Consider the following 14508-nt stretch of genomic DNA (forward strand, 5'->3'; position numbering starts at 1 on the left):
ATTCATTGAATGCAAACTCCTTTTTTTTTTTTTTTAATCTCAATTCAAGCATTAAATTAATTGTGTCTGTATTTTCAAAGGTTAATATTTGGTATGCAATATAATATTAGAAAAATGAAAATTGATTCATATCATTCATTTAATTTTACTATATACTTTTTCATGCAATAAAATGGAATGAAAACAACATAAGCAGAAGGTTGGTGGACAACACCACCAAATTGTGCATCATGAAACGGAGATCAAGGCACGTCATCTCCTATCATCAAACCTACTGGCAATTGGCAATGGAACCTTCCAACTTATTTTTTTTTCCTATTTTAGATTAAAATACTTATAAATGCCGATTTTTATAAAAAAATTAATTTTTAAAAAATTTACGAGAATAGGTCATTTTAACGAAAACGCTTTTAGTTAGAATATTTTTAAGTAAAAAGTAGAAAAATGCTCCCAATTACGTCAACATTAAAGTGATAGCACCAATATTTTTTTTATTTCCTTATTTCACTTGTGTTTTCATAAAATCAACCTATTCTCATAAAATTTTCAAAATCGGTCTATCAAGTAATTTTTAATTATAAAATTCAACATTTATGAATATTTTATTCCGTATTTTGAGAATCAACCCTCCATTTTTAATTCTATAAATTTAATAAATAACTTCAGTTAAATTGAATTATGTAATTTAAAAAACAAAAAATTATTTAAATAATAATATTACATAAGATTAAATAGGTAAATAAAATGTTAAATATATATGTTAAAGTTATGGATTTCCAACTTAAGTATCAACGAAGGTGATACATATATTTTTACTTAAATGGCTTCATATATTAGTGACGAAGTATGAATCCCTGGAATACAAATTTTAGATGTGGATTGTGAGACGATAATTTGATTGATATTTGGCAATATTATTATATATTCTTTTTATTTGGTTCATATTTTTGGCTATCTAAGAGAATAAAGGCGGAGTTAAGGGCAGATACCACGTGCAAGTTGACAATTAATTAAACAGGGCCGTTACTTCAAACCTCTACGGAAAAAAACACCCACCTTCTTCTACCACTAACCTAACTCTATGCTACCACATCACTGCTCTACTTATTTAAGGATTCTTTTTTCTTACATTCTTTTGCATGTACATCTCTCTTAACATTTCCCATTCACCATTTCTTCTTTGTTTTTCTCTCCTTTTGTTTCCATTCACTAAGAAACACTGAAGTTATGCTTCATGCCCATATCGTAAATTGATACACTTTTGTTTTTATCCCAACTTTCCTAGAACGAAATTCATCTTTCTTTCAGGTTTGTTAGTATTCTTGTGTTGTTTACAGAATTGGGTATTGATTTTCTTTTCTTTTTTTTTTTAAGCAAGACATTTTTTTGGATTGATTTTGTTTGTTTTGTCAAGTTTGATAAAAAAAAAGAGTTTTTAGGCCGCTTGGGTTTGTAATTTTGTTGATTGAGGTTTCAGTTTGGTAAGGTTGGTAAACAATAATTTTTTAACTTTTGGAGAGTTTTTAATGATGAGCTGTTTTGCTTTCTGAAGTTATGCTTTTGTTGAAATGAAATGTTTATGTGATCTTTCATCTTTGGTTACTGGAAGTGGAATCAACCACGAATAAACTATTATCTTTAGCACTAAAAGTTTGATTTTTTTTATTTTTATACCATCTTCACTAAAATAAGCTATCAGAGTGTAAGGGAAAAGTTCACAGTGTTGATCATACCAAATTCTGGTATGCACAACCAAAAATAGCTTCATAGCATTTCTTTTTGGTTTGGTTTCACTTTAAATTTGTTTGATCATGATGTTGGTTCATTTATATGTTTAAAGAATCACAGTTACTTTTGAAGTCTCAATTCAGAATTAGACTCCCATTACTGAAACCTTGCACCCATTGATGATGGTTGTTTTTGATGATATGCAGTATGTCTGAGGCCCAAAGAAGGTCAGCTGTGTCTGGCGGAAATAATGGATACGTAAATGGGGTATTGCCAATCCGGAGCCCGGCTACAATATGTGAAGTAGATGAATTCTGTTCTGCGCTTGGAGGGAAAAAGCCGATCCATAGCATTTTAATTGCGAACAATGGAATGGCAGCTGCCAAATTTATACGTAGTATTAGAACGTGGGCTTATGAAACATTTGGTACCGAAAAGGCAATCCTGTTGGTGGCAATGGCTACTCCTGAGGACATGAGAATCAATGCAGAGCATATTAGAATTGCCGACCAGTTTGTGGAAGTTCCCGGGGGGACAAATAATAATAACTACGCCAATGTGCAGCTCATTGTAGAGGTGTGTATAGTGACCTCTGGTAACATTTGCTTGCTTCCGAATTGTTCTTATGTTGATGAATTGCCTCTCAAAAAGCTTGTTTTAGTTTAAAGTACAAAGGAAATTTACCACTCTTATGATGTCCTTGCTTTAAATAATTGATTTTCATCCAAATGATTCTGATACATACGACTTCATAGATGTCAATAGCTCAGTAACAGATGTTTGCATGTAAAGTCCTAGGACATTGTAAGAGAACTGATAAGCAGTACGGAGGTTTCTTTTTCTTGCTACTAAAGGTTCATTGGAGTTAGTTCCCGCTTACTATGTTTAATTATATGATGAAATTCTATATTTTTTGTCAAATCATATCATGTGTTACTCAGATGGCAGAGATAACACATGTTGATGCGGTTTGGCCTGGATGGGGTCATGCATCAGAAAACCCTGAGCTGCCTGATGCACTGAATGCAAAAGGAATCATTTTTCTTGGGCCTCCATCTGTTTCTATGGCAGCATTGGGAGATAAGATTGGTTCATCATTGATTGCCCAAGCAGCAGATGTACCCACCCTTCCATGGAGTGGTTCTCATGTAATTATCTTCTTTTTGAATATTAAAAAGTGTCCTTTCCATGGCAGTTTCTCATGCACAGTGCTACATTCCTGTTCTCCAGGTGAAAATTCCTGCTGAAAGTTGCCTAGTTTCTATTCCAGATGAAATATATAGTAAAGCATGCGTTTATACAACAGAAGAAGCAATTGCAAGTTGTCAAGTTGTTGGTTATCCCGCAATGATTAAGGCATCTTGGGGTGGCGGCGGTAAAGGCATAAGAAAGGTTCATTCATTCATGCAATGTTTTGATTCTCTGACAATTGCAATTTTTACTTATATCCAGTGCTCTAGCTAATTCCCTTTTAAAGTAACTGCTCTTATTTTGGTAAAATTATCATTTATTTAAGCACTTTTCATATTATTCGAATTGGTTTGAAGTTTTTGCATGCCTTGTGATGTTTGGTTTTCTAGGTTCATAGTGATGATGAAGTTAGGGCACTATTCAAGCAAGTGCAAGGCGAAGTTCCAGGTTCACCTATATTTATAATGAAAGTTGCTTCACAGGTGAGATTTTCTGTGACGATTCATTTCACAGAAGTGGCAGGAATATAGATATTTTTTTCTGACAAAACTGTTTGGTATATATATTCTTTCCTGAATTAGAGCCGGCATTTAGAGGTCCAGTTACTTTGTGATCAGTATGGGAATGTTGCTGCTTTGCATAGCCGTGACTGTAGTCTTCAGAGGCGGCACCAGAAGGTCAGTTTGTTTCTTTGAGGCTATATTTGAATGTTAGTCTTACATAACAAAAGTGATTCCAGTCAAAGGGAGTTTAATGCTTCAGTTGCATCATATTTGAGACTTAACAAGATCTGACATTAGCATTCTTTATGTGAAATAGATTATCGAGGAGGGTCCAATCACTGTAGCTCCATCGAAGACAGTAAAAAAGCTGGAGCAGGCAGCTAGAAGGTTAGCTAAATGTGTGAATTATGTTGGAGCTGCAACTGTTGAATATCTTTACAGTATGGACACTGGCGAGTACTACTTTCTAGAGCTCAACCCTCGGTTACAAGTATGTCATAACGATTTTACCCATAGTTCTAGAACATGTCATATGGAGTTAGGTGCCACATTCGGTCAATCAACTTTGTGCTTTTGCTTTTCTGTTTGTTTTATCCTTTTAGTGTGGTTCTGCAATGTATTAATTGTATCTTCATTTGGAAAGGACGTAAATACAAGTGCTAGCTGGTTTCGGAATCAGTATTGAGCTAAAATAACCATTTATAAAAGCATTCAGTTTTACAACCACAAAGGGTGTAGATTTATTCTACAACATGGTTGGTGGATTCTTAACTTATTTTGGTTCAAAGAGGTTAAGAAGAATCTTGTGATTTATTTGGCGGACGGATTTTTTGCCTTCTCACTTTCCTTACATAATCAATAATTAAAAGCTTTTGCAACAGGTGGAGCACCCTGTAACCGAGTGGATTGCTGAAGTGAATCTGCCAGCTGCTCAGGTTGCCGTCGGGATGGGTATTCCTCTATGGCAAATTCCTGGTATGATGCCAACATTCAATACTTCTTGTAAACCCTTTTTCACATGATCATGTAATTTACGTAAATGATATCTGTGTGCTTGATTTGATTAGAAATACGGAGATTTTATGGAGTGGAACATGGTGGAGGTTATGATTCTTGGAGAAAAGTTTCTGTTGTTGCCACTTGTTTTGATTTTGACAAGGCTGAATCAACAATGCCTAAAGGTCACTGTGTAGCTGTGCGTGTGACAAGTGAGGATCCTGATGATGGTTTTAAACCTACCAGCGGAAAAGTACAGGTCAGCCTTACTAAGTTCACAAAAAAATAAGTTGTACTTCAAATATCTCATTTGGTTCTTTTTTTGCTTCATTTTTTTTTTTAAGTTTGTATTGAGCTCCATGACTTTGTACAGGAGTTGAGTTTTAAAAGCAAGCCAAATGTGTGGGCTTACTTCTCTGTCAAGGTAAGCTTTATTTTTCGGAAAAAAAATATTGGTTTACAGAATCTAAAACTTAATACAATGATTGTGCAATAATACTTCACAGTCTGGAGGAGGCATTCATGAATTTTCAGATTCTCAATTTGGTAAGAATTACACTAATAAATTTCGATTTTTCTATGAATGTTTTTGGACAAGATAGCCGCTTTGTATATAGTTATTCCTTACAAAGATATCATTATTTCTGATAAGAGTGAAATATTACATTAGGACATGTCTTTGCTTTTGGGGAATCCAGAGCTCTTGCTATAGCAAACATGGTTCTTGGGTTGAAAGAAATTCAAATCCGTGGAGAAATTCGTACAAATGTTGATTACACAATTGACCTTTTACATGTATGTTTATCAAATGAACCATCGTTTTTCGTTATAAAAATGTATGACTTTAGGACTACCAACCACTAACAGCTAAAATGCTATACAGGCTTCAGATTACCGAGAAAATAAAATCCACACTGGTTGGTTGGACAGTAGAATTGCCATGCGAGTTAGAGCAGAAAGGCCTCCGTGGTATCTTTCAGTTGTTGCCGGAGCTCTCTATGTAAGTGCTCATATATCAGCATTCAATGTTCTTATCATAGAGTAAGTATTTTAGACTGTTTATTTATCTCAGAAAGCATCGGCCAGCAGTGCAGCTATGGTTTCAGATTATATTGGTTATCTTGAAAAGGGTCAAATTCCTCCCAAGGTACAGTGCTAAGCCTGAGTTGCTTCTTTTATGTAGGTCTTTGTTAACATACTGATGTCTGTTGGTCTTGATTTCAGCACATATCACTTATGCATTCTCAAGTGTCTTTGAACATTGAAGGAAGCAAATATACGGTATGAGTTTTCAATTATGTCATTGTACCACTATTTTAAGGATACATTTTCTAATTCTCAAGAAATTCTAGAGATTTTGGGTATCATGTTGATGAATCATGCATATTAACATTTAAAAAAAAAATGTTTTTAGATTGAAATGGTTAGAGGGGGAACAGGAAGTTATAGGTTGAGAATGAATGAGTCGGAGATTGAGGCAGAGATACATACATTACGCGATGGTGGTTTATTGATGCAGGCAAGCATTTTCCCTCTAGCATTTTACTACATGTTTTACTTTTGCTTATGTTCTTTATTTCTTTCGCAGTTATTAGAACCTCTTACTGCTGGTCTTTGTATTACAACCGTCCTTCTGATGCTTACTTTTCAATTTATTATAGTTGGATGGAAAAAGTCATGTCATTTATGCAGAGGAAGAAGCCGCTGGTACTTGCCTTCTAATTGATGGAAGGACTTGCCTGCTACAGGTGCAACATATCCCTTTCTTTCATACACTTTGCATCCTCCCCTTGACCCAACTTGAAGGAAAAAACAACCCCACGTTTTCCTTTGGTCCAAGAAAACAAGTTGTGAGGTTATTATTTATGTTTTTCTTCTTCTTGTTTTCCCCCCTTTATCCAGAAAGATCACGATCCTTCAAAATTAGTGGCTGAAACACCATGCAAACTGCTTAGATTTTTGGTTTCTGATGGTAGTCATATTGATGCCGACACACCTTATGCTGAGGTTGAGGTTATGAAAATGTGTATGCCTCTTCTTTCACCTGCTTCAGGAGTTATTCAAATAAAATCATCTGAAGGTCAAACAATGCAGGTAATATGTTCTACATGAGAAATATAAAAGTTGAGTTTTTTGGGAAAACTTAGGAAGCCCTTGTTCTTGCAGGCTGGTGAGCTCATTGCTAGGTTGGATCTGGATGACCCTTCAGCTGTTAGGAAAACTGAACCATTCCAGGGGAACTTTCCGGTACTGGGGCCGCCCACTGCAATTTCTGACAAAGTTCATCAGAGATGTGCTGCAAGTTTAAATGCAGCCCGCATGATTCTCGCTGGTTATGAGCATAATATCAATGAAGTGAGTATTTCTCTATCCCACAGTAATCTCAGGGGGATGAAATAGGCCAGGAATCACAAAATTCTCTTCCGCAGTAGTTTTTGCCTTTTAAACTTAAGTGCCTTTAACTAACTAGCTCTCAGACCACGGGTTACAGGATTTCGACTTTTAATTCCTTAAAGTTTTTACAAGTGATATATAATATATGGCTAATAAATGGAACTAAAGAGTTCAGAATGCTACAATATCAGCGAAACTTTAAATAATGCTTACTGAAAATAATAGTCAATTAAATATAAAAAGGAATAACAAAGAATATGAACTGTTCAAAGGTCTTAGTGATGCCTTTAGATAGAGAGCAAAGACTGAGTTAAAACATTCAATGAAGGGTAAATGGAAAAAGCTCAGATCCTAGGTCCAAGCCATTCTTAGATATTCTTGAAATTTGATTCATGATATCAATTTGGCTGACACATGTTACAGGTAGTTCAAAGCCTGCTAAATTGCCTTGACAGTCCCGAGCTGCCTTTCCTTCAATGGCAAGAATGCATGTCTGTTTTGGCAACCAGGCTTCCCAAAGATCTTAAAAATGAGGTAAATATTCATTATCTAGAATTTGTCTCCGCTTTGGTTCTTCGGGAAGAGACTTTAAACGTGTATCTTTTGATCCGATTTTATTTTTATTATTACCGTTGTATCAGCTGGAATTGAAGTATAAAGGGTTTGAAGTGATTCCAAGCTCCCAGAATATAGACTTTCCTGCAAAGCTATTGAAGGGAGTCCTCGACGTGAGTTTCCTTATCCCACAATCCTTATCTTGAAGTTCACTTTCTGTATTGGGAAAGTTAAACACTTAGGGCGTCTACTTTGGTTGCAGTCCCATCTATCCTCTTGTTCTGAGAAAGAAAGAGGATCCCTAGAGAGGCATATTGAACCATTGATGAGCCTTGTGAAGTCATATGAAGGCGGAAGAGAGAGTCATGCTCGTGTTATTGTGCGTTCCCTTTTCGAAGAGTATCTATCTGTTGAAGAGTTATTCAGTGACCACATCCAGGTAACTTTGTCGAAAAGAAACACATATTCTTCATAATGGTATTACTGTAGTGCATATATCTTTGTCATGGTTATTTCTTTCGACAATACAAATCTGAATTGCCTTTGTTTTGAAGTGTTGAGACATCAATGCCTAAATTTTGAACATCATATTTGCATTTCCCTATCTTGTTACAGCCTTCAAGTTTTCGAATGTTTGTTATTCTATTTTCATGTTTATACAAGTCATTTCAATGCGATATCACAGGCTGATGTGATCGAACGTCTTCGGGTTCAGTATAAGAAAGATCTACTAAAGGTTTTGGACATTGTGCTTTCTCATCAGGTACTGCCCCTTTTATAGTTGGCTTTTCTGCCCTTTTTCCTATCATAAAATATAGGCTAAAATAGCAAAACCCCCATGAACTTTACCAATTTACTTAAGTATAATTTTATTAAACCCAAATAAGCCCTTAACCATTAATTTTGCACGCAAATAAGTCCTTAATCTTTAATTGTACCAAAATGGGCCCCTAGCCTTTTAACTTATACCTAAAAAGCCCTTATCAACCGTCAGTTGAAATAAGGGCTTATTTGGTCCAGATTAAAGGTTGCAGGTTTATTTGGATACCATAAAAATTAGGGGCTTAGTTAACAGAAGTGGAATAGTTCAGGGGATCTTTTAATATTTTAGCCTAAAATATTCCATACTCATACTGTACGGTTTGTGCTTTGCTTGTAGGGTGTCAAGAATAAAAATAAACTGATACTCAGACTCTTGGAACAACTGGTTTATCCGAACCCTGCTGCATATAGAGATCAACTAATCCGATTCTCTGCACTAAATCATACTAGTTATTCTGAGGTTAGATATTTTACTAAGTTACTAATTTAATAGCTTACAATAATATGATTTACTATCGTGTTCTTTGTATTCATCATTTCGGCTTTCCAAACTCAATTCCTTGGAGGACAATATTTGCTGTTTTCTCTTTAAGGCTTATTTTTGAATTTGTGCATATAGTTGGCACTCAAGGCTAGTCAATTACTGGAACAAACCAAATTGAGTGAACTTCGCTCCACCATTGCTAGAAGCCTTTCTGAATTAGAAATGTTTACTGAGGATGGTGAAAGTATGGACACGCCCAAGAGGAAAAGTGCCCTTAATGAAAGAATGGAGGATCTCGTTAGTGCTCCTTTAGCTGTTGAAGATGCTCTCATAGGTTTGTTTGATCATAGTGATCACACACTTCAGAGGCGGGTTGTAGAGACATACGTTCGGAGGCTTTACCAGGTATTAAGGCTTAACTTTCACGGCCTCAGCTTATGTTATTTCGAGACCATCACATCATCGTTTAACTGTTTGTATTTGTCACCAGCCATATCTTGTAAAGGAGAGTGTCCGTATGCAGTGGCATAGATCTGGTCTTATTGCTTCATGGGAGTTCTTGGAAGAGCATATCGAGAGAACGAATGGGTCAGAAGAACAAATGTCTGTTGAGAAACATAGTGAGAGGAAATGGGGAGCCATGGTTATAATTAAATCTCTCCAATTTTTGCCTGCAATTATCAGTGTCGCATTAAGGGAAAAAACTCATAACCTTGAGAAAGCAACTCCACATGGATCTCTTGAGCCAACAACCTTTGGTAATATGATCCATATTGCACTTGTCGGCATAAACAATCAGATGAGTTTACTTCAAGATAGGTATATGGAGTGGTCCTCTGAAATTTGCTTGTATCGAAATCCATAGTTATATAAAATTATACAACCTATTAAAATCCAAAGGCAAGCGTATATCCAATAATAGTTGGAGTGGTTGATTTTTTATTTTTAAAAATAACTTCTTGAATGTAGGACAAAATCATAGATTTTCTTGATCAAAATTCTACTTTTACTTTTTTCCAGTGGTGATGAGGATCAAGCTCAAGAGAGAATCAAGAAATTAGTGAAAATACTTCAAGATAAAGAGGTAGGGTCAAGTCTACGCTCGGCTGGTGTGGGGGTAATTAGCTGTATCATACAGAGGGATGAAGGGCGAACACCAATGAGGCACTCGTTTCATTGGTCAGCTAAAAAACTATATTATGAGGAAGAACCTCTTTTGCGACATCTAGAACCTCCTCTATCCATATACCTCGAATTGGTCTGTTATTTTAACTGGTACTTGTTTTCCTTCTAAGAAAAAAAATATTTCTATGCACCTTTGATCTGATGATTGTTAATTCTTAATCCAGGATAAGCTTAAAGGCTACGAGGGCATAAGGTATACCCCATCACGTGACCGTCAATGGCACTTATATACTGTTCTAGACAAGCCACACCCGATCCAGAGGATGTTCCTCAGAACACTTGTCAGGCAGCCTACATCCAATGATAGGCTTACAGCATATTCGGGACATGATGTTGACATGAGGCATAATCAATTGGCTATATCTTTTACTTCAAAGAGCATTTTTCGGTCCATAATGGCTGCTATGGAGGAGTTGGAACTTAACGTGCACAATGCTACTCTAAAGCCCGACCATGCTCAGATGTACCTTTGTTTCTTACAAGAGCAAGAGATAAATGATCTCATGCCTTATACCAAGTAATTAAGTCTATATTCTTATTTTTGTTCCCTTTCTCCTCCTCCACTGCTGCATGATCGGTAAACTTCTTCTATTGCACCAGGAGAGTTGACATAGATGCTGGACAAGAAGAAGAGGCAGTAGAGACGATCTTAGAAGAACTGGCTCGGGAAATTCATGCGTTTGCCGGTGTAAGAATGCATAAATTAGGTGTTTGTCAGTGGGAGGTGAAGCTCTGGATAGCATCTTTTGGACGAGCAAATGGTGCTTGGAGAGTTGTAGTGACAAATGTGACAGGCCAGACCTGTACTGTGCATGTAAGTTTCTATCCTGTAAATTGTGGTGCTTCAAAAATTGTCCACCACACTCTAGATTAATGGTGTGAGAATTAAGAACTATATCTATTATCCGACTAGAGCTAGTCTAAACCTTAAGCTCATTGAAAGTGGAGTTTAGATGAATATATGTTTAACAAATTAATATGGCCGTGTTATACTTTCAGATATACCGAGAACTAGAGAATACCAGCAAACACCAAGCGGTATACCATTCCCTTTCTGTAAGGGGTCCTTTGCATGGTGTACCAGTTAATGCCCACTATAAGCCTTTGGGTGTTCTTGACCAGAAACGTCTATTAGCAAGGAAAAATGGTACCACTTACTGCTATGACTTTCCATTGGTAAGCACAGTGCTATAGCATGCAGTCCATATTGGCCACTTTGCTTGTTCTTTTCCTTTTTTATGCGCAATAACCCGTAGCAGATAAACTTTATCACTGAGAATGAAGCTACTTGCAGGCATTCCAGATGGCCTTGGAACAGTCATTTGCATCGCGAATCCCAGGTTTTAAAAAACCCAAAGATAAACGTCTTTGTAAGGTCACGGAACTTGTATTTGCTGACCAAAAAGGTTACTGGGGCACTCCTCTTATTCCAACCGAACGCCAGCCTGGCCTCAATGATGTTGGCATGATAGCCTGGAGCATGGAAATGTCAACTCCCGAGTTTCCTTCTGGAAGAACAATTTTGATAGTAGCAAATGATGTTACCTTCAAAGCTGGTTCTTTTGGCCCAAGAGAGGATGCATTCTTTCTTGCCGTGACCGATCTTGCATGCAATAAGAAACTGCCTTTAATTTATTTGGCTGCTAACTCTGGTGCCCGTATTGGGGTAGCTGAGGAAGTCAAAGCCTGCTTTAAAGTTGGTTGGTCCGATGAATCCAGCCCTGAGAACGGTTTTCAATATGTTTACTTGACCCCTGAGGATTATGCAAGGATTGGATCATCTGTCATTGCACATGAGATGAGGCTAGCCAGTGGAAAAACCAGGTGGGTGATCGATGCTATTGTGGGTAAGGAGGATGGTTTGGGGGTAGAGAACTTATCGGGTAGTGGGGCCATTGCAAGTGCATACTCAAGGGCATACAAGGAAACCTTTACCTTAACATATGTGACTGGTAGAACTGTGGGTATAGGTGCTTATCTTGCTCGTCTTGGCATGCGATGCATACAGAGACTTGACCAGCCAATTATTTTGACTGGTTTCTCTGCATTGAATAAACTTCTTGGTCGTGAGGTTTATAGCTCCCACATGCAACTTGGTGGACCTAAAATCATGGCAACAAATGGGGTTGTACATCTCACTGTCTCGGATGACCTTGAAGGGGTATCAGCGATTTTGAACTGGCTAAGTTGCATTCCTCCTCATCTAGGTGGGCCAATACCCGTTTTAAATCCTTTTGATCCTCCAGAACGATCTGTGGAGTACTTCCCAGAAACTTCATGTGATCCTCATGCTGCTATTTGTGGTACTTTAGATAGTAATGGGAACTGGCAGGGGGGTATTTTCGACAGGGATAGCTTTGTCGAGACACTGGAAGGATGGGCCAGAACAGTTGTGACAGGAAGGGCAAAGCTTGGAGGAATCCCTGTAGGAATAGTAGCTGTCGAGACGCAGACAGTGATGCAGGTTATCCCTGCTGATCCGGGACAACTTGATTCACATGAGAGGGTCGTCCCTCAAGCTGGACAGGTATGGTTTCCGGATTCTGCTACAAAAACAGCTCAAGCAATAATGGATTTCAATAGGGAAGAGCTTCCACTTTTCATCCTTGCCAATTGGAGAGGCTTTTCGGGCGGGCAAAGGGATCTTTTTGAGGGCATCCTTCAGGCTGGGTCAACCATTGTTGAGAATCTCAGAACATATGGACAACCCGTCTTTGTTTACATTCCCATGATGGGTGAGCTTCGTGGTGGGGCATGGGTTGTTGTGGATAGTCGGATAAATTCAGACCAGATAGAAATGTATGCCGAGCGCACTGCTAAAGGTAATGTCCTTGAGCCAGAAGGAATAATCGAAATCAAGTTTAGGAAAAAGGAACTAATAGAGTGCATGGGAAGGCTCGACCAACAGCTTATAAATTTGAACGAAAAACTTCACAAAGCCAACAGCAATGGAGGCCATGCCAAGGCAGAGTCTCTGCAGCAGCAAATACAATCACGTGAGAAGCAACTGTTGCCAGTGTACACGCAAATAGCCACTAAATTTGCTGAACTTCACGATACTTCTTTGAAGATGGCTGCAAAAGGGGTAATAAAAGAAGTTGTTGACTGGGACCGTTCACGCTCATTCTTCTACAGAAGACTGCGCCGGAGAATTTCTGAGAATTCTCTGGTCAAAACTGTAAAAGATGCAGCCGGTGACCAACTGTCATATAAATCTGCAATGGACTTGATCAAGAGATGGTTTTTTGATTCCAATGTTGCAAAGGGAAGAGAAGATGCTTGGGTTAATGATGAAGCTTTCTTTTCATGGAAGGATGATACGAGAAACTACAATGAGAAGCTACAAGAGCTTCGTGTCCAAAAGGTATTGCTTCAGCTTACGAATATTGGCAGTTCAGCTTCGGATATGCAAGCTCTACCCCGAGGCCTTGCTGCCCTTCTAAGTAAGGTAAACCATCTTGCTTCCCTTCTAAAATATCCCTTCTTGCTTTTATAGCATTCTTGTCTATATCAGAACTGAAAATGATTGTTTTAATCCAACGCAGATGGAGCCATCAAGTAGGAAACAAATAGCTAACGAAATCCGTAAGGTTCTGAGTTGATTAGACGTCTTCATGAGAATAACGTCCAACAATCTTCTCACTCTCATTTAAATTTTGGTAACTCGATGCGAGTTGATAATCAAACCATACCTGTAGTGGAACTTCTGCAACAATTCTAGTATTTATGATGGCAATTCGGTCCAACGACGTGAGGCTTCATGAGAATTGGAGACGATGGTGGAGTCTGCGGCAAAGTCCATAGCTTTCGTAAGTGTAATTTTAGGGGGGTCCAAGTTGATGGAGTATTAGATTTTTAGTGGCATTAGGAAATCATCATGCATTAGCAATCTAGTTTAATGGTTTTGCTGCAGATCTCATGAAAACTTTGCTTGTACTAATAGTTTCCATAATCTATGTTTACTCAAACTTGGCTTTGAGTCTGTATTCAACGTAGGTATGTTTTATCTTTTATAAGTTTTTCCATGTATTTGCAAAGGGTGATATTATACCATGTCCGAATATATGTCAGACACCAGGTACTTTCAGCAAAATGAAGGCCTATTTCTGAATGCAAATTTATCAGGTTTTGACATTTTGTATCAGCAGTTTTAGCCCACGTGAAGAATATCAGTGTTCATTTTAAATAATAAACATAATAAATATTAAAATATTTAAAACATAAAATATTTTATGGTAAAAGAATAGCATAAAATAATTTATAAAAATTTCGAATCACTCTATATTAAAATAATTTTATCTTTATTTTTAAAAAAATTATGATAAATTTATCTCTTAATGTTTAATTTTATTACTTGGCCTTATTTTTGGATCATTTTGGTCATCCATTTTCAAAATTTAGTCAGATAATTTCTTTTAAATAAAAATAACTAATTGAATAGTTAAAATTTTAATGACCTTAATATGGCAGTTTGCATTGTGGTCTACATGCATATCATTTCTAAAGTGGATAATTTAAAAAATATCTATGAACATTTTTAAATTTATTAAACTTTTAATATTTTTATTAATTTTAAAATTTTTATGAAGAATATATGAATTGGCACATAAATTGTCATATTAGTGTCATTAAATTTTTAACTTTTTATTT

At 36.9% G+C, this 14508-nt stretch overlaps 1 protein-coding gene across 2 annotated transcripts; it reads left to right on the top strand.

The window, feature by feature from the left end:
* Positions 1-935: 935 nt before the first annotated feature.
* LOC108454108 (acetyl-CoA carboxylase 1-like) lies at positions 936-13951 on the top strand. 2 transcript variants are annotated; one of them, XM_017752436.2, is made up of 32 exons: positions 936-1308; positions 1935-2304; positions 2670-2876; positions 2959-3120; positions 3309-3401; positions 3501-3596; positions 3739-3912; positions 4304-4397; positions 4490-4677; positions 4792-4842; positions 4925-4964; positions 5089-5213; positions 5302-5418; positions 5491-5565; positions 5643-5699; positions 5833-5937; positions 6080-6166; positions 6321-6512; positions 6585-6773; positions 7236-7346; positions 7454-7540; positions 7630-7806; positions 8053-8130; positions 8527-8649; positions 8809-9078; positions 9164-9492; positions 9694-9931; positions 10023-10375; positions 10459-10672; positions 10858-11034; positions 11153-13306; positions 13404-13951. In XM_017752436.2, the coding sequence occupies exons 2-32, from the start codon at positions 1936-1938 to the stop codon at positions 13458-13460; spliced, it is 6789 nt and encodes a 2262-aa protein (XP_017607925.1). In that variant the 5' UTR covers positions 936-1308; position 1935; the 3' UTR covers positions 13461-13951. The 2 variants fall into 2 exon arrangements, with proteins under 2 accessions (XP_017607925.1, XP_052884167.1); XM_053028207.1 differs by lacking the exon at positions 936-1308 and adding an exon at positions 1491-1742.
* The last annotated feature ends 557 nt before the right edge of the window (positions 13952-14508 follow it).

This window comes from Gossypium arboreum, chromosome 5 (assembly GCF_025698485.1).
Source record: "Gossypium arboreum isolate Shixiya-1 chromosome 5, ASM2569848v2, whole genome shotgun sequence".
In the NCBI taxonomy this organism is placed as follows: domain Eukaryota; kingdom Viridiplantae; phylum Streptophyta; class Magnoliopsida; order Malvales; family Malvaceae; genus Gossypium; species Gossypium arboreum.